Source organism: Puntigrus tetrazona, chromosome 6 (assembly GCF_018831695.1).
Source record: "Puntigrus tetrazona isolate hp1 chromosome 6, ASM1883169v1, whole genome shotgun sequence".
Taxonomy (NCBI): Eukaryota; Metazoa; Chordata; class Actinopteri; order Cypriniformes; family Cyprinidae; genus Puntigrus; species Puntigrus tetrazona.
In genome coordinates this window covers 2,714,633-2,727,961 of record NC_056704.1, presented here as the reverse complement: position 1 = coordinate 2,727,961, position 13,329 = coordinate 2,714,633, and the positions used below count along the sequence as shown (strand labels likewise).

The window sequence follows — 13,329 nt, the reverse complement described above, 5'->3', positions numbered from 1 at the left end:
CATTTTATTGCACTTTGTCTGTTTACTGATGAAAAAAATACCTGTGACATGTCAGTTACGCACTGAGAAATATACCATTAACTTTTATGCAGATGCACAGAATAAATCAGTAAATCTTCCCTTCCCATCCCTAATGTATAGGATATAAAATATTACTTACCAGTCTTTTTCAATTTTTTACAAGGCATATGCAAACCTAAAACCTTTTTTTTTTTGCAAATATTGGAATGTTAATTCATTATTTAACGAAGAGTTAAAAGGGTTAGTTCACCGAAAAAAAAAATCAGGCAGTGTTTTACTTTGAAAGCATCCCAGGTGTATGTGACTTTCTTCATTCAGACTAATCCAATCAGACTTATATTAAAAACTGTTCAGGCCCCTCCATGCCTTTCCATTGGTCTAAATGAGTGTTTGCTGTATACACTTCGGAAGACACAAATCTGTAATAAAACATCCCTCACACAGCTCCAGGGGTTGAATAAAGACCTCCTGTAGCTAATCCATGCATTTTTGTAAAATAAATATACATATTTCAAACAAAATAAACACATTTTCTTACTTCTGCTGACTGTAGTATGCAGATGCAGTCTGCTACATGATTAGTGCAGAGAGACAACAAAACAAAAAGCTGGTCACTTGTAAAGAAAAATGACAGAGGATTTTGATATAAGCCAAGAGGAGACTGGTTTTCATTTGCTAAAGTAAGAAAAAGTTGTTTCCTTTGCTTGTACATTTCCCAGAAGCACACGTACAGTGCATATGGCTTACGACATCCAGCTGAACATCGTCAGCTTTCCACAGTCAGCAGAAGTGAGAAATATTACATTTGAAATATTTGTTCTTCAAAAATGCATGAATACGCTACAAAGAGGCCTTTATTCACTCCCCAGAGACATGTAAGAGATGTTTCTTTACATTTATGCATGTTTTATTTAACAAGTTTTGGACTGTTAAAGGGAAACCACTGGCCACTGCAATAATAGAGCTTAGAAGTGCCAAGACAAATATTTATATAACTCCGATTGGATTGGATGTTTTTGTGATTTTAAAATTTCTAGCATTTCGAGTTAAACTGGTTTAATATATTAATATTATCATTAAATTATATTAATAATAATATACTGACTGAAAAAAAAAATCATGTCATTCTGTGGCCCCCTTGGAAGTTATTTTAATGTCATATTTTAGAAATCTATAAATAATCTAGTTCCTTTAGAACACAGGATGTGTTTGTTAAAAAAAAAAGAAAAGAAAAGGAAAATACAAGGAAAGTGTTAGCAACTGTCTGTATTAAGCAGTGACAGTGTTTGTAATTTTGTTTGGTAACTCCAGTGCCAATGACACATTGCTGTAAGTCAGTTGCTTATATGAATGCTCTGAAAAATTTGTAAAGATTATAGTTATGACAGTGAGGATAATTGTGTCTTTAGACATGGAGGCCAATGGTTAATTAGCATTGTGCCCCAATAATAATCAACTCAAATCCACAGGTTTCTATAAAATGTAAAGACAAATTAGAATCATGGCTCTATTGTGCTTTTTCTCAAGGGTCGTCTTGCCCTATAGTTACCATGGCGACCCTCATCTTTGCCTGTCAGAAATGAATCCTGAACCTGTCAAACTGAATGAGCGTCAAAATCTAAACTGCATGTTTGTTTGTGTAGTAAAATAGCAAATGTAACCTGCTCTTATCAGTATTTATCAGTATGCTTATGCTAATTATGCTAATTAACAAGAAGAATCCTAATGAATCAGAGATCAACGGTTGGATTTGTTTTGCTATCTAAACCAAAAAATAATGAATAAATTGCTTTTGTCCACAGGATCAGACTTTCTGTGTGCGACACACATCATTCCGGTGAAGAACGAAGAGGGTGTTGTCATGATGTTCATCTTGAGTTTCGATTATGTGCTGAAAGAGGGCAGCGTGGATTCATTAGACCGACTCAACCACACCTCACCAGCCAGACAAGAACAAAGTGAGCCTCTACCTTTACTATTTTCTTTCTTNTGCCAGATGAGAGAGACGAAGTGAACATTTCAAACAAATGGAGCGCGGTGGCTAAGAAAGAATAGATGGAGAGGTGTGCAGGAAAAAATATGGAGAAGGCAGAGGAAGAGAGAGAAAGGTTTTATTTGCTCCAGTTGCTCTGGCTCACCAGCACACACTGTCAAGACCAAACCCAGTCAGCCAGAAAGGAAATGAAGTGGGGGAAAATAATTTATGTGACACAGTGTTACAATTATTTGGATCCCTGAGGCCAGGTGCTGAACGGCGCTTCATTTATAGGATACCGTTCAGGAAAACTGCACTCACTAAATCTAACAGAGTGTGTGTGTGTGTGTGTGTGTGTGTGTGTGTGTGTGTGTGTGTGTGTGTGCACTTACTATAATTATGAAAGATGTTCTCAGAGACCTGTAAGCAATAAAACTGCTGCATTGCATTTTCTGCAAAATATGCTACTGCATCAGTTTACACACGTGAACACACACATACACACACTCTGCCTGATGTCCTCCTCTAACTCTTTATTGGAAAGTCACATCTGAACTATGAAATCCAATTAATATCCAATGCTAATACCGTCTCCTTGGTATCATAGCAACAGGGAATGTTTTGAAAAGGACATCTGCGTGTGTTCGTACTGTATGTGTGCGAGTTAGAGGCACTGTTTAGTCAGGGCTGCTATAAACCGATGATTTGCTATGGCAGTGCAGTCAGTGCTATGCTGAGACATACAACATGATGCTTTAAAAAAAACAACGTCCAAGCTGGGATGAATATAGATTTCCTAGATCTCGCTTCCTCTGAGAGCAAGACTGAGGGCTAAGTACATAGAAAGTGCATTGAACCAGTAAAGAGGAGACAAACAAGCTAGTAAAATGCATATGCTTTTCTATCCTGACTCTATCCTGTCAATGATTTATTAAGCTTTACTCTGATCAAAAATTGAAGGATGTCCCCCTCCAAAAAGCTTCTTTTGTGGGGTGCATTAGGTTGTTTTGACGAAGGAGTGATATAAATAGCCCAGTTTGGAGAGACTTTTAATTAATGCTGGCGTGATACTGAAACCCAAGGGAAGAGACAGACAGAGAGAAAAAGAGAAATCACACTGCAGAGATAAAAGATTCTAAATGTAAAATATGCTATAATGTTATAATGGTTTCAAGATTCTTTCTGATGTAAGCTAGATTCATAATTTTAAACAGCATTTTAATACTATTTATTAATAAGAAACTTTTACATTTAGGTAATGAAAAAGTAGAATACATGTTATTATTCCTATGGGTAAGAAGAAAAAAACTCTGTCATTCTGCAGATTCTGGAATACCCAAGTCCAAAATGTGTTAGAAACACTTTTATTAAGGTAATTTAAACAGTTCAGGCTGATTGCAACTATTTGTGTTGCATATCAAGTGTGAAGTGTGCCAGGTTAACAAAAATGTGATGCAAAGAGACTACTTGTTGAAGTAGAGAGCAGAGAAAAACTATATTGCAACCAAAAGTGCAGCATGGCATGATGCAATGTGGACGCGGAGGCTGAGTTTGAATCCATGTACGATCATTTATTAAAGGATAGGTAGCAAACAGGTACGAGAAGGCAGGCAAAAGGACAAAACCAATATATCAGTCCAATCAGGAAAACAAAGCAGAAGGGTAAATCCAAGAATCAGAGAAAACAGGCAAAATCATACTCAGGAACAGCAGGCAGTAGAAACAGAGAGAACGCTTGGTAAGGCAGGTAAACTGGCAATACTTCGCAATGAGTTCGTGGAGGGCCTTTGGTTATAAAGCCCACAAACAGGAAATGAGTGTAGAGGAAGCAGAGGGATTGAGCACAGCTTTTACTCAGGCGAGGGCTCCCTCTGCTGCTTAGGCATTACGGAACCCCCTCTCCTGGAGCTCTACATGGTCATCCTCGTGGTCGTGGAGCTGGCTGATCGGGTCAGGCTCTGTGGAACTCCTTGATGAGAGATGAGTCCAGAATGCCCCGGTTGGCTACCCATGATCTCTCCTCAGGTTCATAGCCCTCCCAGTCCACCAGATATTGGAGCTGACCCCCTCTTCGCCTTGAGTCCAGCAACTCATTCACCTGATAAGCGGGAGCCCCATCAATATCCAAAGGTGGTGGTGGTTCTTGAGCCTCATGGCCGGGGTCAGCATCCAGGTGGACCGGTTTGACAGGGGAGACATGAAACACGGAGAGATACGGTAGTTAGCAGGAAGCTCTAACTTGTAAGTGACCTCATTTATTTGTTCAAGAATCTTAAAAGGGCCAACATATCTTGGACTGAGCTTCCTGCTGGGTAGTCTTAACTTGATGTCTTTTATCAAGAGCCAGACCCGTTGCACTGGTTGGTAGGAAGGATGTGGGAGATGTTGTCTGGAACTCCTGTGTTCTTATGGCCCACTGGAGATGGACGTGTGCACTGTCCCACAACCTCTCACTACATCGAATCCAGTCATCCACAACTGAAACAGAAGAGGATTCACCAGACCACAGGAACAGAGGAGGTTGGAACCCCAGGACACATTGCAAGGTGGTGAAGCCTGTGGAAGTGTGCATAAGAGAGTTCTGGCAATATTCCGCCCAGGGTAGAAATTGTGACCATTGGTGTTGCTCTTGACTGCAATAAGTTCTTAAATATCTGCCGATTTTTTTATTCAGACGTTCCACTTGGCCCCTGGACTGGGGATGGTATCCTGATGTAGGATTAACGTTGATATCCAGTTGTTTACAGAAGGCTCTCCAAACTTGGGAGGTTAATTGTGTACCTTGATGACTGACGATGAGCAATGTACTCTGAAGACATTGTAGAATAAAGCCTGAATGGTTTTCATGGCTGTAGGAAGTCCTTTAAATGGTATAAGGCAACATGATTTGGAAAACCGATCAATGATGAAGTCATTGGAGGGAGGCAGATCGGTAACAAAGTCTATGGACTGACGAGACCAAGGGCATTGTGTGATGGGTAGTGGTTGGAATGGGTTCTGGGTTGAGATGGTCGGTGTGATGGTAATAACGCCTGGAGAGGGCATCGGCCTCACTATTTTTACTGCTGGGTCTATAGGTTACAGTGAACTGGAATTAAATGAAGAATTAGGACCAGCGGGCTTGGCATGGGTTCAGGCATTTAGTACTCTTAAAATACTCCAGGTTCTTGTGATCTGTGATGACTTGGAAGGGATGGACTGTCCCCTCTATCCAGTGTCACCATTCTTTGATGGCTGCCTTCATGGATAAAAGTTCATTTTGTTCTGCAGCAGTTAGCTTCCTTGAAAAGAACGCACATGGGTGTACGCACATTGCCTGATTGGCCAGATCTTTGTAAGAAGACTGCTCCTATTCTGCAGTGAGAAGCATACATTTCTACTACAAACGGTAAATCAGACTCAGGGTGTTTCAGAAAGGTGGCTGTAGTGAACTTCTGCTTTAGAGTGATAAAAGCTTGGTTGGCTTCCTCCGTCCACTTTAATTTGGCAGGTTTACCCAGGTGCTATAGTTACGGATGAAGCACAGATAGAAGTTAACAAAGCCCAAGAATCTCTGTAATTCCTTGACTGTGGAGGGTTGAGGCCATTCGGTTACCGCTTGGACCTTTAATTCATCCATCTTGACTCCGTTATGACTTATGTGGTAACCTAGAAATGAGGTTTGACGAACATGGAACTCACATTTCTCTGTCTTTATGTACAGCTGATTCTCCAACAATCTAGAAAGTACTGTTCTAACATGGTTGATATGTTTTGACTGTTTGGAATATATGAGAATGTCATCAATATAGGCGATCACAAACTAGTTGATGATGTCCTTGAAGATCTCGTTGATAAATGATTGAAAAACAGCAGGTGAGTTGGTGAGCCCATATGGCATAACTTAATATTCATAGTGACCCCTGTGTATAATAGTATAAATAGTGGCTTCCCATAGCTGTTCTAATGCAGAAGGTACTAGCAGAAGTGGTTAATGAAATTTAATGGTAACACTGTTCAGTCCTCTATAATCTATGCAGGGTCTCAATCTTCCATCTTTCTTTTCAACGAAGAAGAATCCTTCAGTGGCTAGAGATGTAGAAGGACAGATAAAAATGGAATTAAGGGCTTCTGTAATATTTTCCTGCATTGCTTGATTTTTGATTCTAGAAAGTGGGTAAAACTTTGCTCTTGGGAAGCATGTCGATTGCACAGTCCCCAAGTCGGTGTGGTGGTAGCTGTGTAGCCTTGGCCGTACTAAATACCTCTGAAAGATCATGGTAGCAGGAAGGGACATTTATCTGATTGTGAATTTCGGGACTTTCAATGCTGGTTGTGAGACAAATTTTAGTCTTTGTGGGGAAGCAGTGATCTCGACAGATCAGCTAGTCAGTTCAGAATCCACAATGTATAATATGATGAATTGTGGACGGAGCAGACCCACATTGAGTGTGAGAGGTTTTGTTTGATGGTTGATTCCTTCTCCTATTAGGGCCGTCATTGATGGACTTGATCTTGATAGGTGGTGTGCATGGTTGAGTGGGGATGTTAAATTTTGTGACAATGTTTCTATCAATCAGATTCAGCACTGCTCCTGAATTGATCACTGTCAATTACAGAGATAATGTGTCAGTTTTGAGATTGATGGGCAATGAGAATGTTCTGTTACTGAACAGTAAGAAGTGTTCAATATTCACCCTAGGCGTGGTTCGAGGATTGTGCGGGCACCCTAGGCTGCGATGGCCTGCAGCACCGCAGTAGAAGCATAAGTGATGTTGCCGGCGCCTCTCCCTCTCTACTTCAGGAGCCGTGAAACATTGAGTTGCATGGGTTCATCATCATGGCGAATTTTGACTCTTGCTGGCATGGGTGAATTATGTATATCCCCCCTACTGGTCTTATGTGGTTGTCAATCTTGATGGCCAAGTTAACAAACTCAGAAATGACAAATCTTCCCCTTTACATGCTAGTTCTGTTTGTAGATCGGCATTTACACTACGGTGAAACATAGCTTTTAAAGCGACATCATTTCAGCCACTTTGGGCTGTTAGCATCTTGAATTCAATGGCATACTTAGCCGCAGTTTGCTTGCCCTGGATGATGCTAATGATTAGCGTTGATTTATCCTTGCCGTCAGTGGAATATTCAAACACTTCCCAGGGTGGTTGAATGAAATAATGAAGCAAATACCTAAGCTGCAAATTCGAGTCCAAAACGACTGCAGCCCAATCAATTGCTCTGCCAGTTAACAATGTTATCAGAAAAGCACACTTCTTTTCCTATGATTCGAATTTGTCACCCTCATGATCAGAGTACACTCTGACTTGACATTGTTCAGCAGTGCCATCAAAATTATCAGGAAGATTGCATGAAGTTGATTGAAGTTTTGCAAGTTGTTCTTGGTAGCTCTTCAGTTACTCGCTCTAAAAGGTGAACGCTGCTTGCAGACTGGAAACTTTCGCTGGATTCATGGGAGGCAAATTACTCTGTAATGTGGACACAGAGGCTGAGTTTGAATCCATGTGTGGTCGTTTATTAAGAGCTAGGAAGTAAACGGGTACGAGAAGGCAGACAAAAGGTCAAAACCAGTATATCAGTCCAATCAGGCAAACAAAGCAGAAGGGTAAATCCAAGAATCGAAAAACAGGGAAAACAGGCAAAATCATACTCAGGAACAGCAGGTAGTAGAAACAGGGAGAATGCTTGGTTAGTCATACTTCGCAATAAGCTCATGGAAAGCCTTTGGTTATAAAGCCCACAAACAGGAAATGAGTGTAGAGGAAGCAGAGGAGTTGAGCATATCTAGTACTCAGGCGAGAGCTCCCTCTGCTGGTTAGGCGTTACACATGAATCTCATTTCACATATGAAGGCAGCAACATAAATGGCATTTTAATCTCAAGGGTTAGAAATAAAAGAATAGTTCACCAAAAAAATCATAATTTTATCATGTCACACTGTAGAACACTGCTGAGGCTGCTTGAGATGTTATTTCAACAACACAAACACAACAGAAACAGATGTCATGAGTTTTCCATGGATACAATAATGTTGTTGTATAAGGCATCAAGTGTTCATGAAGCTCTCCTACACTCAATGTTGTGGTATTTTCCAATAATATAATATTTGATAAAGCTGGTCTCACTGGTCCGTAAATAATTTAGCCGTATATTCTCTGTGGTTGATATAAGGCTCAGGTAATGAAATCCATGTGAAGTCCTGGGGCTGTCTTGCCCTCCAGAGGAGAAAGATAACAGAGAGAGACCTCATTTGATCCATGTCTCCTCTCGTCTTCTCCCTGAATTTCATTGATGCTGATGTCCCAGTTTTCCCTCCATCAGAGACATTTCTGCTTGTTTAACATTCAGGAACTTCTTGTTAAAGATTCACGGTGTGGCTGAAGAGGTTTTGCTGCAGAGACCCCATCTGTGTAACCTTGTTTGACGGCTTCTATAATGTTGCGATTTGCACCGTACATGAACTCCCTTATAAAGTATCTTTGGTTATCCTGGTGTTAGAAATAATCATGTCTGTTATACTTTCTATGTCTATGTCCATCAGCTCAAAGAAATCCGGAATGTGTCTCCCATATCTAATTGTGATCCAGATGACCAAAATGCATCTTAATACCAGGTGTCAACAGGGCCAAAGAGACTTTTGTTGTTGTGTTATGCAACACAGGTTCTTAATCTTTATAGATCCAGTGACTCCTATATAAAAAGATTTTCTTTGTAACACTTCATAACATCATCCATAAATAACATTATGTAACTTAATACAGTAATTATAGAACAGGTAACCTTATATTTATATCTTCTTACTGAAGCCCCTGGAGTACCGTCATGGACCATATTTTCAATATGGTGCTTCTTGGATAAGACAGAAGCTAATTCTGAACCAGTCAGCAAGAAAGGCTGCTCACACAAAATAAGCACATCCTATTAAGAAGGTGGAGGAGGACAGCTTCAGAAATGACCTCTTCAACTTAGGGGCAATGTCTGTTCACAGAAATTGATTTCCAGTGGAATTTTGTAAGAGCAATTTTTTATATTTACCTTCTTAAATGTATATGCGTTATCTTTTGTCAAATACCTAAAGCATTCAATGAATCAGAGTACTGATACCAATAAAGTCAAAACTAATGAAAATCATACACTGCAATAAGTCCAGTGGCACTATATATATTCCACCATATTTTTTTCCTTTAGGCTATTGACTTCAAATCATGCTTTTAAAAAAATCTAGACATTGCATTGGTTATTTTGTTATCACAGAAAATAGTGTTTTGAAATGGCATTGAGTTATATAAGTTTAATTAATACTGAACATAAATTAAATTGACTGCTCTTGCAAAAAAAATCTCCTAATGACTGAAGCTATTCGCATTTCAAAATTAATCTTTTACCTACATTCTATGTGCTGTTTCTTATTCATGAGTAAATATGCAAAAGTGCAGAATTCAGAATTCACAAAAAGTATCAATGTTCGTCAAACTGAAAGGTCTGACTAGAAGTTGAATTCATACTGCCTGCTTAGTAATGTGCAATGCTGCAAAAATATGCATAAAAATGATTTGATGGATATCTAAATTTAATGCCACAGTCGACAGTCATAATTAGTTTATTAGTATCTCATTATCTTGAAATTGACACATTTTTGTTCATTTTGGTTGCTTTTTTTACCCTAGTAAGTTCAGGGTTTAAGACTTCTTTACCCTAGTAAATTTTACTTTAACCTTACCATTTTATGCAGTATACAGTAATGAAATCATGCCTCCTCCTCCTGAAATCATCTTACCTCCTTTGAACCCTTACTGTGTCCTCTTTTTTTTTTCTAGAAAAAGGACGTTTCTTCCGTTTTCGTCTGCCTGCACCACTGAGCATGCTGGGAGTGAGTAAGCAATCCCTTCCTCAGGAAGACCCGGACGAGGTGACCATCCATTCGGCTGACCCGAATGAGAAACGCTCTTCCTGCTCGTCATCTGTTTCTCTTTCCCTTTCTCCACGTGAGCTCCATCCACCTACCGGCGAGAGCTGTAGCCCCTCCTATGGAAATGACACCTGGGCTCTGATTGGCCAGAATTATCTGGGGTCATGCTCACCTATCTCAGGGCCACAGGATCACTCATCTCCAAGGGGCACCTGGGAGCGGGTGGAGCCCCAGGAGCCTTTGCCAACTGCATCCAGGAGAGCATCACGGGCCAGTATGTGCACATTTAGGAGAGTATCATCTACACAAGATTTAGAAGGACTCAGTACACAGACGCAGAGGACATACCGTGATCGTCATGCTAGCGAAGGTATACAAATACATCTAAATAAATTAGCATAACTTTTTAAGAAGAATTATATGACTGCTATTGGTTGTGTCGAAAGGAATAGTCTAACTAAAAAGTGTCTCACCCTTAGGCCATCCATTATGTAGATGACTTTTTGCCATTGAACAGAATTGGGGAAATTTTGCTTTACATAACTTGCTCAAAGATGAAAAAGCTTGCATCAAAATGTTTTGGACTGTTTTTCTACTTGTAAATAGTGCATGATCTATGCATATATCTCTCCTCATTCAGACAAATTGACTTTACTGAAGAAAAAATTATTATGGGTATCTGGGTATTGTATTGTAGATAGAAGAAAATGCAAACTGTGTGTGTTGCTTTAAAAGAGCAACCAAACATTTGTTTTGTGTGTTACTATCTTTTGGTAATTTATATTATTAGTATTTTTCCAGTGTTCAATCTTAGGATGTGTGGTTTAAAGGGCAGTTTGTCTTCATGAGTCAGAGATAAGACAATATCTCCAAGTTTTTTAACAGGGCGTTTTTGGGAAGCAGCGATTTTTCATTACTATTGCTTGTGGAATAATAACACATGTGCTAGTCAGACAAAGTCAGAGCATTGAAACAAGCACAAGACTATTCAAGATACTAAACATTTTTATCATCATTACTTCATCTCCTGCTTCTGTGCTTCTGATATTTTTGGCATGGAGACATGATCTTACAGATTTTTTTAATATTACAAACTCATAACTTTTCGAGTCACAGTAAGTTAATTGATGGACTGAAGTGCGCATTATTGCAATGTTTTAATCAGCAGTTTGACCCCATCCACTGCAGAATAAACTTTCTGAGCAAGCGATGTAATGCTACATTTCTCCTAATCTGTTCGAAAGAAGAAACAAACTCATTTATAAATTGGATGGCCTGAGGATGAAATACATCTTTGCCAGATTTTCTCTTTTGTGTGAGCTATTTCTTCAAAGTGACTCAGTTTAGTAAAAATGTCCTGCTTTACTTATGTCATTATAATATGGTTAACAATTTGTGTTATTTCAGAAATGTTACGATATTATATGAGGCACTACATATAAATAGGGCAGGCTATTTCCTAGCTTGAAAATAATACTTAAGTATGGGTTCAAAGACACTTTTACATAGTATCTAGCCAAAAATATACATGAGTGGATATAAGGTTTCTATATTTAACTGTGCTTAAATATTTAAAAGTAAAAAGTAATCTTTTTTCTTAGCCCTTGACTTGACTGATGCAATCAAGAGACAGGGCAGATTTTCTCATTAAAATGAGTAATTTTCTCAATGGCGTGACTTTGTAAAGCTCTAGGACACAGCAGATGTTAAACTGCGACCTATATCTTGAAATGTGTTACCTGAAATTGCTAAGCATTAAATTCAGCTGCAGCTGAGTTTATAGTTGTTTGGCACTAGGATATAGTTTTTAATGGACTGATCATGTTTGCATTCCAGTCACATTTTTCTCCAGTGATAGCTATAACACAATTAAAAATTGTTGTGATTACAGAGAGATGTCTTTACAAGGACGAATGACTATAGGTTTGGATTTGGTGTTATTTGTTCGTTTAGTAAGACAGAAAAATATAATATAGTATAATATAATAATAATATATAATGTGTAGATTATAGATTCCCATTGTGATAGGCAATAAAATATAGTAGATTTTACATTCATTAAATTGTATGGTAAGAAATGTATTGTTTATTGTGACTTTAATATGCAAAGGGTTAGCTTGTTAAATATAAGTGCATTTGCATATCATATCAAAAGTAACATTGAGTTCAAGGAAACTGTCAAGATTTTTTATTTAATTTGTTCTCAAGGTTGTTTATTGACCAAGCGGTTTATTATACTTGGAAGAAGATATCTTACAAACCATCTCACAATTTACAGCATTATTAAGCACAAGTACAATTTTTATGATCTTCATCTAATATAAAATATTACCGGAATATAAATTCACCCAAAAACATTTATGCCTGTACTCCCCCCCCACCTAAATGCTTTATTGTTTTTACAAGCTGTCTTTTCTTCTGAGTAACGTTTAGATTCTGCTAATCTTTTTTTTAATTTACTTTCACATATTGTCCTTTCACACAGTTTAATAGATCTCACTTATCACTGACTGCCTTTCACTGTCTTTCTCTCCTTTCACTCCTGTCCATCCGTGATCTATTGCTTTCTCAGATAATGGGCGTAGTATCAAAGGTAACAGAGCTGTTACTCAGCACATGCTTGCCTGCCTGCCTGTGTAAAGCATGTTCAGGCTTACACTGAATGCTCCTGAAACAAAACAAATTGACAATCAAAAAATGCTGAAAAATAAGTGTGAATGTGCCAGAGGACAGAGGAGAGATTTGCATGCATGATTCCTCACGTTACGTGAAAGTGCATGGGACAGAAAACCACTTGCTCGTATTGTTTGAGCCGATATTTAAGAATTAAGTTTGAGCTTCTGCAGCTTCTGTCTTTCTTTACTTCCTCTCCCTTTCTTCAAAATCTTCTACTGAACCTACATGGGTGCTCAACCCCTCAGGTTGAAGTTAATGCGTATCCACAGTAGAATGGATTCTTTAGATTGTTGTAGCGTTCAAGACTGTGTGGATCATTTCAGTTCAGTGACCTGTTTATGACGAGTTCTTGAGATGATACCAGATTCTCTTGACCTTTGACTTCTTAACTTTTCAAAAGTGAAATCATTCTTTGCTCCCCTTCCCCCTCTCTTTCGCTCTCTTCTCATTGGCTAGTGTCGCGCTCTTGGATGGCTGGGGGTATGGCTAGAGCTTCACTTCTTTGATTTTAACTGTTGTCATGTCTCTGTCGTCTGTTCGTCTACTGTCTTTGTATCTTGTGTTTGCAGTTGACTCAAATGTTGTTGTTGGTGGTGGTGATGCTGATTTTATTGTCATCTGGAAACAGATTTTTAAAACGGTGTTGATGTCACTGTTAAAGTAACTTCTGCTAGAATGCTATTTTTTAGTAGCGAGAGAGCTGTATCTTGCTCATAATTTGTGTGTTTATTTGCCTTAGGACCATTTAATC

General features: G+C 38.8%; 1 protein-coding gene across 1 annotated transcript in view; it reads left to right on the top strand.

The window, feature by feature from the left end:
* The first annotated feature begins 1,719 nt into the window (after positions 1–1,719).
* LOC122346433 (potassium voltage-gated channel subfamily H member 7-like) overlaps positions 1,720–13,329 on the top strand; it is a 20,710-nt gene continuing 9,100 nt past the window's right edge. Inside the window, exons 1-4 of the mRNA XM_043241045.1 lie at positions 1,720–1,979; positions 9,811–10,272; positions 12,475–12,495; positions 13,035–13,058. Coding sequence (XP_043096980.1) covers positions 1,799–1,979; positions 9,811–10,272; positions 12,475–12,495; positions 13,035–13,058 — 688 coding nt within the window. The 5' untranslated portion in view covers positions 1,720–1,798. The remainder of the gene's footprint in view (positions 1,980–9,810; positions 10,273–12,474; positions 12,496–13,034; positions 13,059–13,329) is intronic.